Source organism: Mchenga conophoros, linkage group LG23 (genome assembly GCF_057382185.1).
Source record: "Mchenga conophoros isolate Kocher_MC1m ecotype Shallow Benthic linkage group LG23, M_conophoros_male_GT1.1, whole genome shotgun sequence".
In the NCBI taxonomy this organism is placed as follows: domain Eukaryota; kingdom Metazoa; phylum Chordata; class Actinopteri; order Cichliformes; family Cichlidae; genus Mchenga; species Mchenga conophoros.
In genome coordinates, this window is record NC_140547.1 from 5412871 (window position 1) to 5427852 (window position 14982).

General features: G+C 39.4%; 1 protein-coding gene across 1 annotated transcript in view; it reads left to right on the plus strand.

The window, feature by feature from the left end:
- polrmt (polymerase (RNA) mitochondrial (DNA directed)) overlaps nucleotides 1-14982 on the plus strand; it is a 52468-nt gene that overhangs the window by 30728 nt on the left and 6758 nt on the right. Inside the window, exons 16-18 of the mRNA XM_085264492.1 lie at nucleotides 6504-6556; nucleotides 13754-13852; nucleotides 14213-14285. Coding sequence (XP_085120618.1) covers nucleotides 6504-6556; nucleotides 13754-13852; nucleotides 14213-14285 — 225 coding nt within the window. The remainder of the gene's footprint in view (nucleotides 1-6503; nucleotides 6557-13753; nucleotides 13853-14212; nucleotides 14286-14982) is intronic.

Here is a 14982-nt window from a genome sequence, read left to right on the forward strand (position 1 = left end):
ATCACTGAGCAACAAAAATGAAACTAACTTGCAGAAAGGTCACCTTTTCTCTGCATAGCTGGATTAAATTCAATCTCCCAGTCTCCTCTCTGCCTCTTAAATCCAAGGCCACTGTGTTTTTGAGGGTCATTAGTAATTAGACTCTAGATAGAGTGGAAAGATGAAGTATAATGCACAATGAGAAAACCAATAACTGGGGAGACAGTAGCTACAGTGGCATAACATCAGAGTGTGTGTGTGTGTGTGTGTGTGTGTGTGTGTGTGTGTGTGTGTGTGTGTGTGTGTGTGTGTGCGCGCATGCATGTGTGTACATTGCTTCATTTCTGTTGGTTTTCCCTGTGCATACGGAGTTGGGATACAAATGCTGACCTTTGTAATCAAGGATTTTCCATGGCTGATGGAAGGTGAGGAAATTGGAGTAGGATAGAGTAGCTGAATGAAGCATGAACATACATCAGGGAGGCAGCCTAACAGGATTGGGAGATACTAATCGGATCATAGGTCACTCTGGCTTAGATACCCTGTTTATTTTTATTCCCTCTCCCAACACAGCTACAGTGAAATCTCACTCGCTGCGGATGGTGACACGAGGGAATCATCAGCTGGATTGGCTGGATTTGACTGGATTTTGAGTTTATAGGGTGACTAAAAGCATGTGATCTAATGTCCTCTATGCGGAAAGAATCAGTTACTTTGGTTTTTGGTGGTGAATGCTGATGGGCACTGTGCATAATTTCTTTTTTTGTACAGTACTAAAGAGTAAAGTACAGTGGTGGTGGCCTATAGCAATACAGAAATAGTGCAGTGCTAATAAATAACTAAATGTAATGGGTCACAAACCCTCGGAGCTAATCCCTTTGAATAAAAGTTTTAGCAAATCGGTCATGGATGGATTATGAGACAGTGGGCCCCGAGCACAGAGATGTAAAAGATTCCCTGCTCCCTGATATGAGAGTGAGATACATGCACATTGGTGGTCATTTTTTTTATAGCTTTCTGTTTGTTTGGTTGGTTGTTTGCAAGCCTTTGCCATCTTTTGGCTCGCCTTAAGTTTTTTTTTTTTTCCTGATTTACTCGCCAGATTTCTATGAGCTTGGTATGTGTTCTCACTTCTACCTCTCTGTTCTCACTTGTCTAGTAATGAAAAGATGGTAGGCTGTGTCTGTGAAGCTTGTTTTTCTTTTGGATATAAGCACGTTTTCTCAAAAGTTGAAAAACACGTGGTCTGCACAGAATAAGTTGGCTTTTCATTCAGATTCTGGTGAACTATCTCTAAATGTCGATGTGATGCCCTCCATACCTCCTCATGCTTTGGAACAGAAGAAATGCTGTTCCCAGGAGAAGCATGATGTTTCCTTGAATGTGCAGAATCTTGTGGCATTTTGGGGTGAAATCATAAATGCAGTTTGAGTATCAAAGACACCCCCCAGAGGTAGGCAGAAAAAAAAAGTTTGTAAGAAAGAAGATTTGGAAAAGGTCAGTGAAAGTGTTGCTTAGGGGGGCGGTGTGAGATTGTGAGTCTCCAGCTGTTTTCATCGGTCTTCTGGAGGAGAAGGGAGAGGCCCAGAGGATACACAACAGCAGAGAAAGGTGGCGTGTTAAAAAATAAGGTGTGTGTTATAAACCATCATGTGATGAATAGGAATACCCCTCTTGGCTTTTATGTAGTTACTGATGGCTTTTGTATCCATGACCATCTGCACCACAACCCTGACGTGATTTAGACTACAGGACCTTATTCCCCACAGACACACAGCAGGACTGGCCGAGATCTCATTAATCACATCCAGGGTTTCAGTCGGGTCCTGTACACAAATCACACACGTATACATTAAAATGAAGGTTATGGCTTTTGGTAGTGACCTCATTAACAGCGTGGCAGTCCATTACTCACATCGATGGTAACCTCCATTTCTTTCTCTCTCGCCACATCCATGTCAGTTTCTCCTTTCCTTTCCTTAAACATGTTCCCTCACAAGTCCCCCTAAAGTGATGATTGATGATGTGGCAACCATTGCAGAAAGTAAAGGGATGCAGTGCACATCTGTTCCACAAGCCTTCATTCATAATCGTTTGATTCTGTCATTCATTATTCACCATCCTTAAATGCAGTAGAGCCACTAACTGAAGCATATAAACCACGTCACCTTTCCACCAGACCCTAGAGAGCTTACCATATGACATGTTTGCTTTGCAGGAGGTAATTATAGACTCATGGGGAAAAAAAACAAACAGCTGAATTGGGAATAGTTAAAAGAGAGATGTGCACCCCTGTGAGTCCTCAGTGCTCATTGAGAAGAGAAGCAAGCTGCATCAGATAATGGAGTTGTCCATTAACACTTGACTTGCGGTTATTTAAGTCTCCTAGGGGTGTCATAATGGCAGTGGTCATGCTGTGGTTCTTTTAGAAGTCATTTGTGCAAACTTGGGATGCTGTGCGGTTGTGATTCAACCTTGTGCGTTAACTAGAAGTTAACTAGTAGTTCAATCCCGAGTTCCTCTGGGGCGTCAAAGTTCCAAATGCATCCATCAGAGATGGGTGTGATATTTAGTCTTTGAAGGCTTAAAATAAGCAGATTTGTATGAATGTGGCTTGGTAGAAAAGGACTTGTTGTGTCTCACATCCTTTAAAAACATCTGAGGAAACCAGTTGTAGTTTTTGAAAGTAAAATGTTCCCCCATTTTTCAGCTGCGTAACAGTTTAGGGCTTTCTTGTTATTAGCACACTATGGGTCAGATTTACTAAGGTTCTGTTCCAGTAAGAAACCCACTTTTGCCTATGAAAAGCTTCTGTCAGGATTTACTTTGCAGTATCAATTTTGCAACAAGCATTTTTGTGGCTGGTTATTTACAGCACACAATTTACTGCAAGTTGGGGAAAAATATTTGAAAGATGAACAAGTGCATCCTGGATGTAAGCCCTGTGCCTCTTCACTGAGTCCTCACCATCATCCTCACATATACTTGGCCCTCAGTATTACTGTTTTTTGGTTAACCGAAGGAGAACTTATATGAATTGAACTAAACTTAACATAGCATGAAAGGGAATGAGGACGAGTATCCCAAAACAAAACACCTACAAGGACGTGTGTTGTTTCACAGACAGCCAGGTTACTTTTTACCACGAGGAGAGATCTGTACACACACAGACATAGAAAATCTTTTCTCAGCAGTGTGCACACACACAGCAACTTTTCATGTTTCTTTTTTCTGTAATTTATCTATTGAAGCCATTATGTACTATACTGAAATGCCACTTTTAATGAGTGAATGAAAATAGGGGCGATCTGTGCATTTATGCATGCGGCATGGTAACAGTATCTTCATTAACACACCAAGGGCTTAGGATCTGACTATCAATAATGTTTTGTGCTCTTCTACATATTGTCCAGGTCAGCTGTTACAAACAGCTTTCAGGTTTATATGATGGAAAAGTTTGTAATAATGTATCTATCCTTTAGATAAACACCACACTCAGCCCCCAGCAATTTCCAACACAAGAGTTTGTCCGTAAAAGCTTATTGATTGTCCTTCAGCTGCTTCTCATTCATCTGAGTTTTCAGAGAGAAATACATGTAGAATACCTACACTTACTCTGTAATATTTTAATTATTAGGCTATTCTTTACCTAATCAGGTCTGCTTATTTTTGGCTCACTAATTTGTAATGCTCTTGATGGAATTCTGGTGGTTGTTGAAATTAACTGACCGTGTCCTTGTTTATAAATTAGCATATTGTTAGTAGATGAGCCACAGAACTTTCCGCTTTTTTGCAATTGCAGCATCATGCTAATTTTTCATATTACAGTGTTCAATGTTTCAATGTGCAGGTACTCCAGTTTTTGTATCTGAACCCTTACTTCATGCCACGGTGTTGTGGTAAGTGTAGAATCTGGTTTAGCGTAGTGTTGGTGACAAAAGGCCTTGCCTGAAAAAGACACACAGATCATAGCGTTTATGCTAAAGGAACTCTATATATTAGTATTATTATTATTATATAAAACTCATGTCTTGAAATGCTATTTTTACACCCAGTTTATACTAGCCTGATGCCAGTTAACGTAATTAGTTGTAACTGATGTGCAGATCACTGGAGTCACATTTTACACAGTGTTTCCACCACTTTGAAAAAGTTATCTTATGAAGAGTAAAACGGATGAAACGATTGACCCAATCCAGAAACAAATTTTGACAAAACAGATTTTACGGTGAGTCAAAAACAGCCGGTGACTGATAGAAGCATCCATCTAATGGACACCTAAGCCACCCAAACTGAAAGGCTCATCACTCAGCCATCATGCTACTCAACATGGATTTGATGATTATTATTTGCCTGTTTGTGTTGCAGTCCACGTGTTGACCTAAAAAGCAAGGAAATGGATGCAAATTTGTTTTAATGAGAGCTCATTAATTATTGGGAACAAACAAACTCAAACACATTTTCCATTCAATCATAATGCTGTGAGTTCAACTTGTTCTGAACAGTGAAAATGATATGCGATGACATTAAAAGCACTTGGACTACTCTTAGTACAGATAAATGTGTTTCACTCTGAAGGTAATAAATGGCATCAACCAGCATCAACGCTCCATTCCAACAGTGAAAAGAATAAAATAACATTAGTTTAGGCTCAGTGCAAGGCAAGCAAATTCATCAGTGTGGTTGCCTGTTCCTAGAAGTATCTCTTTCTTGATAGTACCCTTCATTCCCACCCAGGCATGGTTCCAAGGGTCACGGAAAGACTGACCTGATATACATGTTTGGCACAGCTAAATGGATGGACTCCAATCTTACAGGGACCAAGTCTTCTCTCTATCAGCAATAACTATGAGTAAAAGCCTGAGTAATGCTGCATTTCATTTATCCTTCCTTTTAATTTGGTTTGCTAGTTATTTATTAGGGTTAAGTGGATAATAGCCCTATGGAAGCCACTTCTTGGTGGCTCATACATGAGTATTGGACTCATGATGGATATCTAAGGAGTCAAAGCCTACATTACCCACAGTGCACAGTTCAATTTAATTACATTTTTTCTACTATGGCTCTCTTTTCAATCTCTTATACAAATGCAACTTCTAGATGTTCCCCCCCTGTCCCTGTGTGTGTAAGTGAATGCTGGATTCACTGGAATCTATCCCTGTTTTGTTTTGTTTTTGTTTTTTTAAAAATCAATCTTATTGTGGGGTTGGACCACTAAAATCCTAACTGTAGACAAAAACCACAGATATTTTAATTTAATTCTTCTTGGTGGAGTATCTGTACCGCTCCATGTATTCATTGATCTAAATAAGCAGTTAATGTCTGAAACTATTCTATGTGTTATTAAACCCTTTGGTGGCGAATAATGACATTTTCAGCCTATAATCAGGTCAGGGTGTTGGGCGTCTACTAGGGCTGGGCGGTAATACCGGTATAATGTTGGGCAACGATAAGAAAATGAAATATCGCGATAGAATATGGGTAAAACGCGCATGCGCAGTGCCTTTGTTTTCATACACACATGGCGGAAAAAGCATGGCGGAGAATGAGAAGGGCGAAAGCGGATCGTTGAATGAAACAGATGAACCAGAACTGGTTTGTAAAAATGCTGCAACTTCAGTGATGTGGAACTGGTTTAGCTTTTGCCCATCAGATACACAACAAAGCACTATTTTTGGTAGCGCATGCTAGCGGGCCGTCGTTATTACCGTGTTTTTTGGAAAATACGGCACACTTAAAATCAATTCTTTGATTTTTCTGAAAATCGACAGTGCCCCTTATAATCCCGTGTGTCTTATGTATGAATTCTGGTTGTGTTTACTGACGTCGAAATGATTTTATGTGGTACACGGCGCTCGAAAATCTGTCAAATGCTTTAGTACGACTTTGCTAAGCTACGAAGCCGCACCGCTTGATGGATTGTTGGAGCATTACGGCTATCGTTGGCAGGAGCCTCGCGGAGTGATACGTACTGCGCTTCAACATAATATTACTGTATTGTGTGTGTGTGTGTATAACCTCTTTTTAAGTTTTGTGGATATTCTACATGGTTATGCTGAGGATATGTCGGCCAGTTTCCACTGGAAATGCCTTTTGGTTAAACTGTCAGCAAGAAATTTGCATTTGCACTGAATTTTTATATAACTTTAATGCACATAAAAACAGCTGCTTGTTTAAGTGAAAATACATTGATGGTTTGTTTTTTGCACTAATAAAGTTGTGGAGTTGTAAAGTATTTTGTCTAGTGTCAATTATATCGTTATCGCAAATTTTCAAATGTATATCGTGATAAATTTTTTTGGTCATATCGCCCTGCTCTAGCGTCTACTATAAACAATTTTAGTTCAGAGAGGGATGATCATTAGCCCTTTACCTTGTTTTGTTTATTTTTTTTCTCAGTTTTTGAAATGTCCATTAAACAACTAGATTTAAATGAGAGCCTGACCAATACAGGAGGAACATCTTGTGCAGAATTCCAGTATCATTTAAGAGTTTGACTCTGTCTTTTCCTTTTGTCTCTCCAGCTGAAGAGTACCATGCAGCACATAAACCTCAAGATAAGCCACGACACCAAAGAGTAAGTTCTCCTGTTTCTGTCAGTTTCTCCTCTTGCGTTGTTAACCTTGACCCACAGCATATGTAAAGTGACCCCATTGATGTCTTCAGCTGAAAGGTCCATTATTGACCTAGAACAAGAACACAATGCGGGTAATTACTTCAGGCTCTTTGTTTCTTTCTTTCTTTCTTTTGGTTGCCTTTGACTTTTGTAGTCACAAATTTTAGAAATGTACCTTCAGACTACTCGACAAATCTCTTGTTAGCTTATAGAGGTAAAGAAATGTGGAAATTAGAGCTCCCTTGGGGCCGTTAGGTTGCACTTCGAGGCACTTCAGCCACACTGTCTCCTGTAGCTGTTTTCACTAATTGCATACTCAGACTTTGAAATATCTTCGCATTTGTCATAAAGTAGAAAATGGCATCAGAGGTTTTTAGGAACCTCTTTGAAAGCATAGTTTGAAAGCACACTGTCTGTTTCAATTATAAGTGGAACTGAGATCGAAATGAGTTGAAAAATAAGTTCAGGCCACTTTCCACAAAGCCTCATTTATAGATCTAGTAATGAAAGTCAAATAACTGGCTCAATACCTTATTAACTTGAAGAAGATGGGATTATGCAATAAGAAGAGGCTGCACAGGCTACAAAATCTGTCAGTCAAGATAAGAAAGCATTAACATGTGAGAAATGGTGAAATATATTCCACTTATTTTTCTATAATAAGAGGCACTTTTTACAGTAGTGTGCAAAGGTTCTTAACCACACCTAATTTCTTTATATTGTTCTAAGAAATGGGAAGCGGGTACAGCAATTGTTTGAAATATGTTCAGACATACATGGAAATCCAGTATATAAGGAAAAAACAGAGTTTGCACAATTCGAAAATCAATATTTGGTATTAGCACCTTTATTCTCCAGCACAGCTTGAACTCCCTTAGGTAAGCATGTGTTTTCTTCTTAAAGGTATGCTTTTACTACATTGGCAGTGTGTATATGATAGTTACCCCGCTGAAAAATCAAATGTTGCCAATCAGAAGCTTTCCACATGGTATCGTGTGGTGGATCAGTAAATCATAATTACGTCAGATTTGACAACAACCCCAACACAATTGGCTGTAAAGCTCCAAAACACAACAAGACCTGCATAGTGTTTTACTCGATGTTGCACCTCTCCCATGCTCTCCTTTGTAAATATTGATAATGATTTGAACAAAAAAAATTAACATTTTAATTCATAACTCCATAAGACCTGTAGTGGCCAGTCTGACTTTACAATGAATTAGGGCTGCACGATTAATCGTTAGAAAATCGCGATCTCGATTCATACTTATGTGCGATCTCATTTCCAAATGACAACGATTTAAAAAAAAAAAAAAAAAAAGACGACGACGACTGTACCGCATTTTGATCCGGGACGTACTCTGCATGAAAACAAGCGCTCACTCTTCCTGCTCAACAAATGACAAGGGCGGAGCCTTATACAACGTGATACAGAAGCTGTGCCGTGTGATGCTAACATTAGCAGGGAAAACGGAGAACACGTCAGGGATGACGAGAAAGTGGCAGGAGAAAATCTGTCCCGGTCAACCACCCAAACATCAATAACGGGAACCTTATACAGCGCTTCCCTATACCTGTCGAACTCCCGCAGGCACAAAGAAATTACGGAGGCTATCACTTATCACCTGACCAAAGATATGGCTCCCATCAACACTGTGCAAAACGAGGGATTTAGGAAAACGATCAACACCCTAGACAAACGCTACACAGTGCCGTCCCGCAACTATTTTTCTATTGTTGCACTACCTGCTCTATACACGCAGTGTCGAGCAACGGTGGAGACGGAATTTCAAGCAGTACAACATTTTGCAGCAACAACAAAACGTGAGACATTTGTTGTTTTTATGTTTATTTATTGTTTTTATGTTCAGTCTCAACTGTTACGAAGTTGATGTGCAGTTAATAAGTGCAATAAATATTTATACTGGAAAAGAAAATCGTGAGAGAATCGTGATCTCAATTCTAAGCCAAAAAATCGTGATTCTCATTTTATGCAAAATCGTGCAGCCCTACAATGAATAAAATATTCCTCTGAAAATGGTCAGGCAGCCGATACCCAAAGAAAGCCTAGAGAAGTTTTGCTCGATACCACTATAAAAAAGTTACAAGTCTCTTTTTTTTGGAGGCAAAATGAACTTTTGCATAGTACTCTACATTAAAGATTGCGTGACACAGCCTGAAAAATGCTTTTTAAAATTTACTTAAGGGTTAAATTTGAGTTATACAATTGTCATACAGCAAAATAACTGTCTTCATGACTAGAATTTCAATGTTGAAATTTAATAGTTCTTAAATGTAAATTGGCTTCACTCCTTTAAAGCCAAACATTCATCTTCTGGTACTGATGAATTTACCAAGAGAGGTTGAGCTATAACATGCCAATGAATTCAACATGTTGAAAGATGAATTATCACTAAATTTCTTTTTGCCATCTACAAAACTGCAAAGAGCTAGAAATGTGTGGATAGAGAGGTTAAAGAAAAGACAGAGAGGTGAGCAGAGAACAAAAGGAGACAGAGTGAGAGACAGCAATGGAGTCTAGGAATGACAGAGTGAGAGCACTGGAGACACAGATGACAAAGACTGACAGCCATCCTCCTCAGTCTGACATCTACAGTACACCACAGATCCAGTCCTTTGAATATCAAAACAGGGCAAGGGTTAGAAGAAGTCAGAGGGAGGAAAGAGTTCAGTCCGAAACTTGAGATTTGCTGTCAGCGGAAGCAAGCTGACATTCTGAGCCAGACTCCACACAACCATTGTGATTTTCTTTGGCCTTTCACTCCACACACACAGATACACAGAACCACACATATTTGCATGATCTCCTTAAGGTAAACTGATCCAGCAGTATCGTTTTTAAGAAGGCGCAGTAGTAAGGGAGTACTGATGGCTTTTTCTCAGTTCTCTTGCTTTTTCCTTTAGTCTTCTTTTTTTCTTTTAAAAAAACAGGTGTTGTTAATCCAGGCCTGTGCTGTGAAATACAGTCTTTTTGATTCAAGCCCTATAAGAGTTGCTTGTTTGCTCTGTAGAGAGAGCAGTTTCACCTCAGAGACTCAGAGTACTCCCTGTCTACCTTTACATTCTGTTAGGCTTATGTGATTTAAATCTGACATTTTTGTTTTTTGTGTATGTGTGCATGTGAGGAAAAAGAAAAAGAAAAATTTCTGTGCACTGATACGCAAGCGAGCTTGCGTTTCTGTGCACTGATACGCAAGCGAGCTTGCAAACAAATGTCCAGAAATCTTGATTTTGCTGAGCTTAAAGCTCAAACAGCAGAACAGAAAGCACTTGGTAAGTCTACATTTCCAAGCCAAAAGAAAAATGGACAGACGGAAAAGAAGACTGACAGAGACAGTCATGGTTTATGCCTGTGTGTTTGATTTAGCTTTGGCTCAGGCTGTCTGTGCTCTTTCTGCATTCCCATTAGAATGTTGTCATCTGTGGCAGCCCAGAGGATTTGAATGGCACAGGCACAGGGTAATGGGAACACAGGGGATGCAGATTGGCAGGATGTTTTTTAACCACCAATTTCATCATCAGAATCACCAGCATTGCATTTGTATTACTTCTGTAAGCATAAAGCAGGCTGCGCCCCGGAGATCACATAGCACAAAATAAATATTGATGTTGAAATCCGTCCACACAGCAGGGCTTTATTCCACAGTGTGACTTTTATAGCTCAATTATGACTAATAATCTTAGCGATGCATCCATTAACAGTAATAAATTCATGTGTGCTCTTCCTCCTACATTGATTTTTATTAGCTGGACATTATTGTCCATAATCAAATAAAGTTTATTAGACTTCTCGACCTATAAAAAAAAAAAAAAAAAAAACGTGGACAATTAAAGATAGGGCTGGGCCATATTATACCGTTCACGGTAATACCGGTATAATGTTAGGCAACGATAGGAAAATGAAATATCGCGATAGAATGGGAGTAAAACGCGCATGCGCAGTGCCTTTGTTTTCATACGCACATGGCCGATTGTTGAGTGAAACAGATGAACCAGAATTGGTTTGTAAAAATGGTGCAACTGGTTTGGTGTTTGTCCGTCAGATACACGACAAAGCACATTTTTTTGCAGAACATGCAAGCGGCCGTTGTTATTGTCATATTTGTCGGACTAAGATGCTCTTAAATCTGGGAGTAATCTGGGTCCTAAACTCCGTGTGCCTCAGGTCAAACAACACTGCAGCATCACTTAGAGTTAAAAACTGTCTAAATTCTTTCATCTTTAATAAAACGATCAGCATTGCTGCTTTACCAGGTGTAACTATAAAGTTTAACTTCCAGGCATCCATGAAAACAAAAGTTATTACATTTAACGGAGTTAGAAGTTAGCAGGAAGCTAGCGGAAGTTAGCTCGCTAGTTTCGCTAGTTACCTAAGCATGATATAGCATGTTCTGACGGAGAGATTTCTGAAAAAAATCAAACGTGCAGCTCTGCTATCACTTCCAACATAAATGAAGACAGGAAACTAAACAGCATTGACGTTTGTAGGGTTACTGAAGTTGGGCTAGCTGGTATATAATGATGTGCTACGTGATCGCTAGCGACACAGCTATGTTAGCATAACATAAACAGTGAAGCTGGAGGACGAACACTAACACTTTTCCACTTATAAAAGTTAACGTGAAGGTTCTTCATGGTTAGAGACAAATGCAATCGCATGGCAGGATGCTGTAAACGGACCAAACTTCAGTCAGGAGAACAACTGAGATAATCCATCCACAATACGAGGTTAGTCATTAATATACTGCAACAACATGGGAATAGAGCAGCTGCCAGAGAATTCAACATTAATGAATCAATGGTACAGAAGTGGAGGAAGCAAGAAGAATGAGTTTAATAAAGTTTGATTTATCTGACTGCTTTGTTTCGCTTAATGTGCCTTATAATCCCGTGCACCTTATGGTCCGAAAAATGCGTACTGCACACTGCAGTTTAATGTTGCAAAGCACCTCTTTTTAACTTCAGTGGATATTATACATGGTTATGCTCAGGATATGTCAGCCCATTTCTACTGGAAATGCCTTTTGGTTAAACTTTCAGCAAGGAATTTGCATTTGCACTGTTACATTTTTATAAAGCTTTAATGTACATAAAAACCAGCTTCTTGTTTAAGTGAAAATAAATGGAAGGTTGTCTTTTTGCGCTAGTAATGTTGTGGAGTTGTATTTTGTCTCGCATCAATTATATCGTCGGTTATATCGTTATCGCAAATTTTCAAATATATATCGTGATAAATATTTTTGGCCATATCGCCCTGCTCTAATTAAAGACATGTTTAAATAAAACACAGTTCTTAAGCTCCAATCTGTGCGTGTGTCTGGCGAAAAAGATAATGACATTTCATTGATAAGGTTTTCTGAAGAAATAATCTCAGTAACTATAAAGTTAATGGAAGTTAAGCCTGGCCTAAAGACAACACAGCCTTCATCTTTCTGTACCGTGGCAGGTTTTTATTTATCACTCATTCAGTATGAATGCGGATAGATTTGGTCAACATGTGAACCACAGATGTGTAGTTCAAAATAGAGGTCCAACATTGGTCATTAGTACTAATGTAATAAAGACCACTGAACACTCTTGGATCAGAATGTCAACTTGTTAATGGGCATTATGGCTTCCTTATCTTTCAGCCTCTGATCTAACAGTCCATAATGGTTAGCACAAGGTGCCATTATAATGTACAGTGACTCCACCTACAAATCTATTAGCCATATGTGATTTCATTCTGGTAGACCTCCCCTTAATGGCTGTCTCATCGAACAGCACTGCATTACTTTGAGCACAGCTTTCATTTTTAGTCTCCATCTGACCACATGCTGGATTTTCTTCAGTGAGCTCAAAACTGTTTTAAGTGAATTTCATTTTGGGGACAAGGACATGTATTGTAGATCAAAGACTTTGTAGTTGGGCCTGAAAAACTCCCCCTCCTCCTCCTGTCTTTACAGTGTGCTGCATTAAAGTGTACCGTGTCATACCATGACATCTCCACCAAATATTCTCCCTCAAACCTCTGAACGCCCAACATTTCCCCACATATCCACACAATGTGCACACAAGGATTAGACACATGCATATAGACTGTGCACCTTATACTTTTATAGATATCTAAATATAAAAGACGCTGTTGTAAACAAAGTTTCAGTGTGTGTCATATTTGGTGAACTGCAGCAAGCTGCATGCCTCCACATTGATATAACAGCAGGATCATTGTTGCTCTCTAAAGTTAGTTTCACATTTACACACCTGAAGCAACAGCAGTCACTTCAATAATGATCCTTGACACACAGACAGCATGTGTCAACATTCAAGTTAAATAGCGTGTACTCTCTTTATCAGAAGAAAGTATAAAACAGGTTGTTTTTTTACAGTGGGAAAGTTGGTCTTTATTGATATACTGTACATTAAATTCTTGTTTACAAGAAGCTTATACTAGTATAGAATGTAAATGACTATTACACCGACCTATATTCGACCTACATGGCTACCCATGTGTACCCATTTACTTTATCAATAGTTAAGTAGTTATGTGATAAGGCCACAGTGGCTGGGACATTTGGCACTTAATATGTCAGACAGTTAAAGATGTTACAGTAGAGCTCTGGACGGACACTCTGACCCTGTGACTGTTGGAAAAAACAAGAAGGCTTGCTCCGGGTCATGCTCCTGACTTGAGTATTGCCTCCAGGCTTGGGCATGAAGGACTATTCCACGGAAAACTCCACTTTTGTCTCTGAGCTGTAGCCAGGGTCTCCGCTTACTCCACACCAGTGAAATCCTTAACGTGAAGTTTTATGCAGAGTTTGGGGTCTGCACAAATTTCCCCTGTTGCTTCGCAGATGTGTGCGTGCAAGTGATTGGAACGTATCTTCGATGAAGCAAAGCTCACATAGTTTCTGAAGTAACCTGAGGTGCACAAGGAGACACTATTGATGGGGATGGTGGAAAGATTTAAATGAGGTTTTATTTTTACAAAGACTTAAACATAAACAAAAATGATAGATTGGTAACTGTCTCACTCTGGGGAATTATGAGCACGGTTCATAATGAGGCCATTTCAAGCTTGTGTACAGGAACCATTAGAGAAAATAACTATATAAGGTATTATATGTCTGCGCTTTGTTCTCTGTCTTTTCACAGGAGACCAGACACAGTTAAACAGAAGAATGCTTTTCCACCAAACTTCATTCACTCTCTGGACTCCACACACATGATGCTGACATCTCTCCACTGCTACAGGTAACGTGTCAAAAGCCTGAAATAAGATTCTTTACGTTTTTTGTTGGTGTTACAGAATCATTTTTATAGAGTCAGATATTGGCACTCTCTGTATTTGCATGATCCCATAGGAGTGCAGTCTCATATTAAGTCCATTCATCACCTCAAATAGGCATTCTGTTAATTCATTCCCTCTTTATGACACTATAATTGGCTTTGAATGAATAACTGCTGTTGACTTGCTAGGTTTCTAATAAAGTCCTGTGCACTTACCTTTTATAGACCACTGTCTACTCTTTCTTTTGTCCTTTTTCTGTGATGTAATTGCTGCACGTGACCTGTCATGATGCCTTTGTCTCCTCTCTTCTTGTCCTCTCTCAGTTCTGGTCTGACTTTTGTCTCAGTTCATGACTGTTTCTGGACGCATGCGCTCACTGTGGACACCATGAACAAGGTAATGTTTTAAAGCAGTCATTTTTTTGCTCCCGCCTGTGCAGATTACTTCATTTTTTCACAGCTGTTTCCAGCATGTTTTGATCATGTATATTCAGGGTTTTGTGCTTGCCTTCTTTTGCTGATTAATTAAAGTTAAAAAATGACACCACTGATTATGTCTTGCTTTCTTTAGTCGAAGCTGAGCAGTGTTTTTGTGTTTCTGAAATCACTGAGACCTGAGCTTCTTTTAGCATTTCTACAGCCGAAGCAGGTGATAAAAATATTTTGTGCAGCACCTATGACTAGTGCTTCAGTTTTGGGAGAACAGCTTGGTGATGCCAGTGAAACAAACTTCTTTTGTCACTGCTTTGTACATATACAGGCTGCAGGTAGCACCAGCAGACAGGCTGATGTGCTGAATAAATGACTGCCTGCCCCCGCCAGCTGAAACTCAGTCATCAGGCCCAGACTGAGACACAGCATTGAATAAAATGGATCAAATTACCATAAGGCCCCAATTTTCTGTAGATGTAGCTTCAGAGCAGTCAGGATTTTATGTCTTCACCCAGTCTCAGAGGAGTTAGAACCAATGAAGCAGTTCCCTCTCACTATATTTATTCCCTTGCATATTCTCCGTCTCATCTGTGTGAGTGTACGCCTTCCTCATTACACAGGTAATTGAACACAGCAGTAGACGGAGGGTATTAAATATCTTG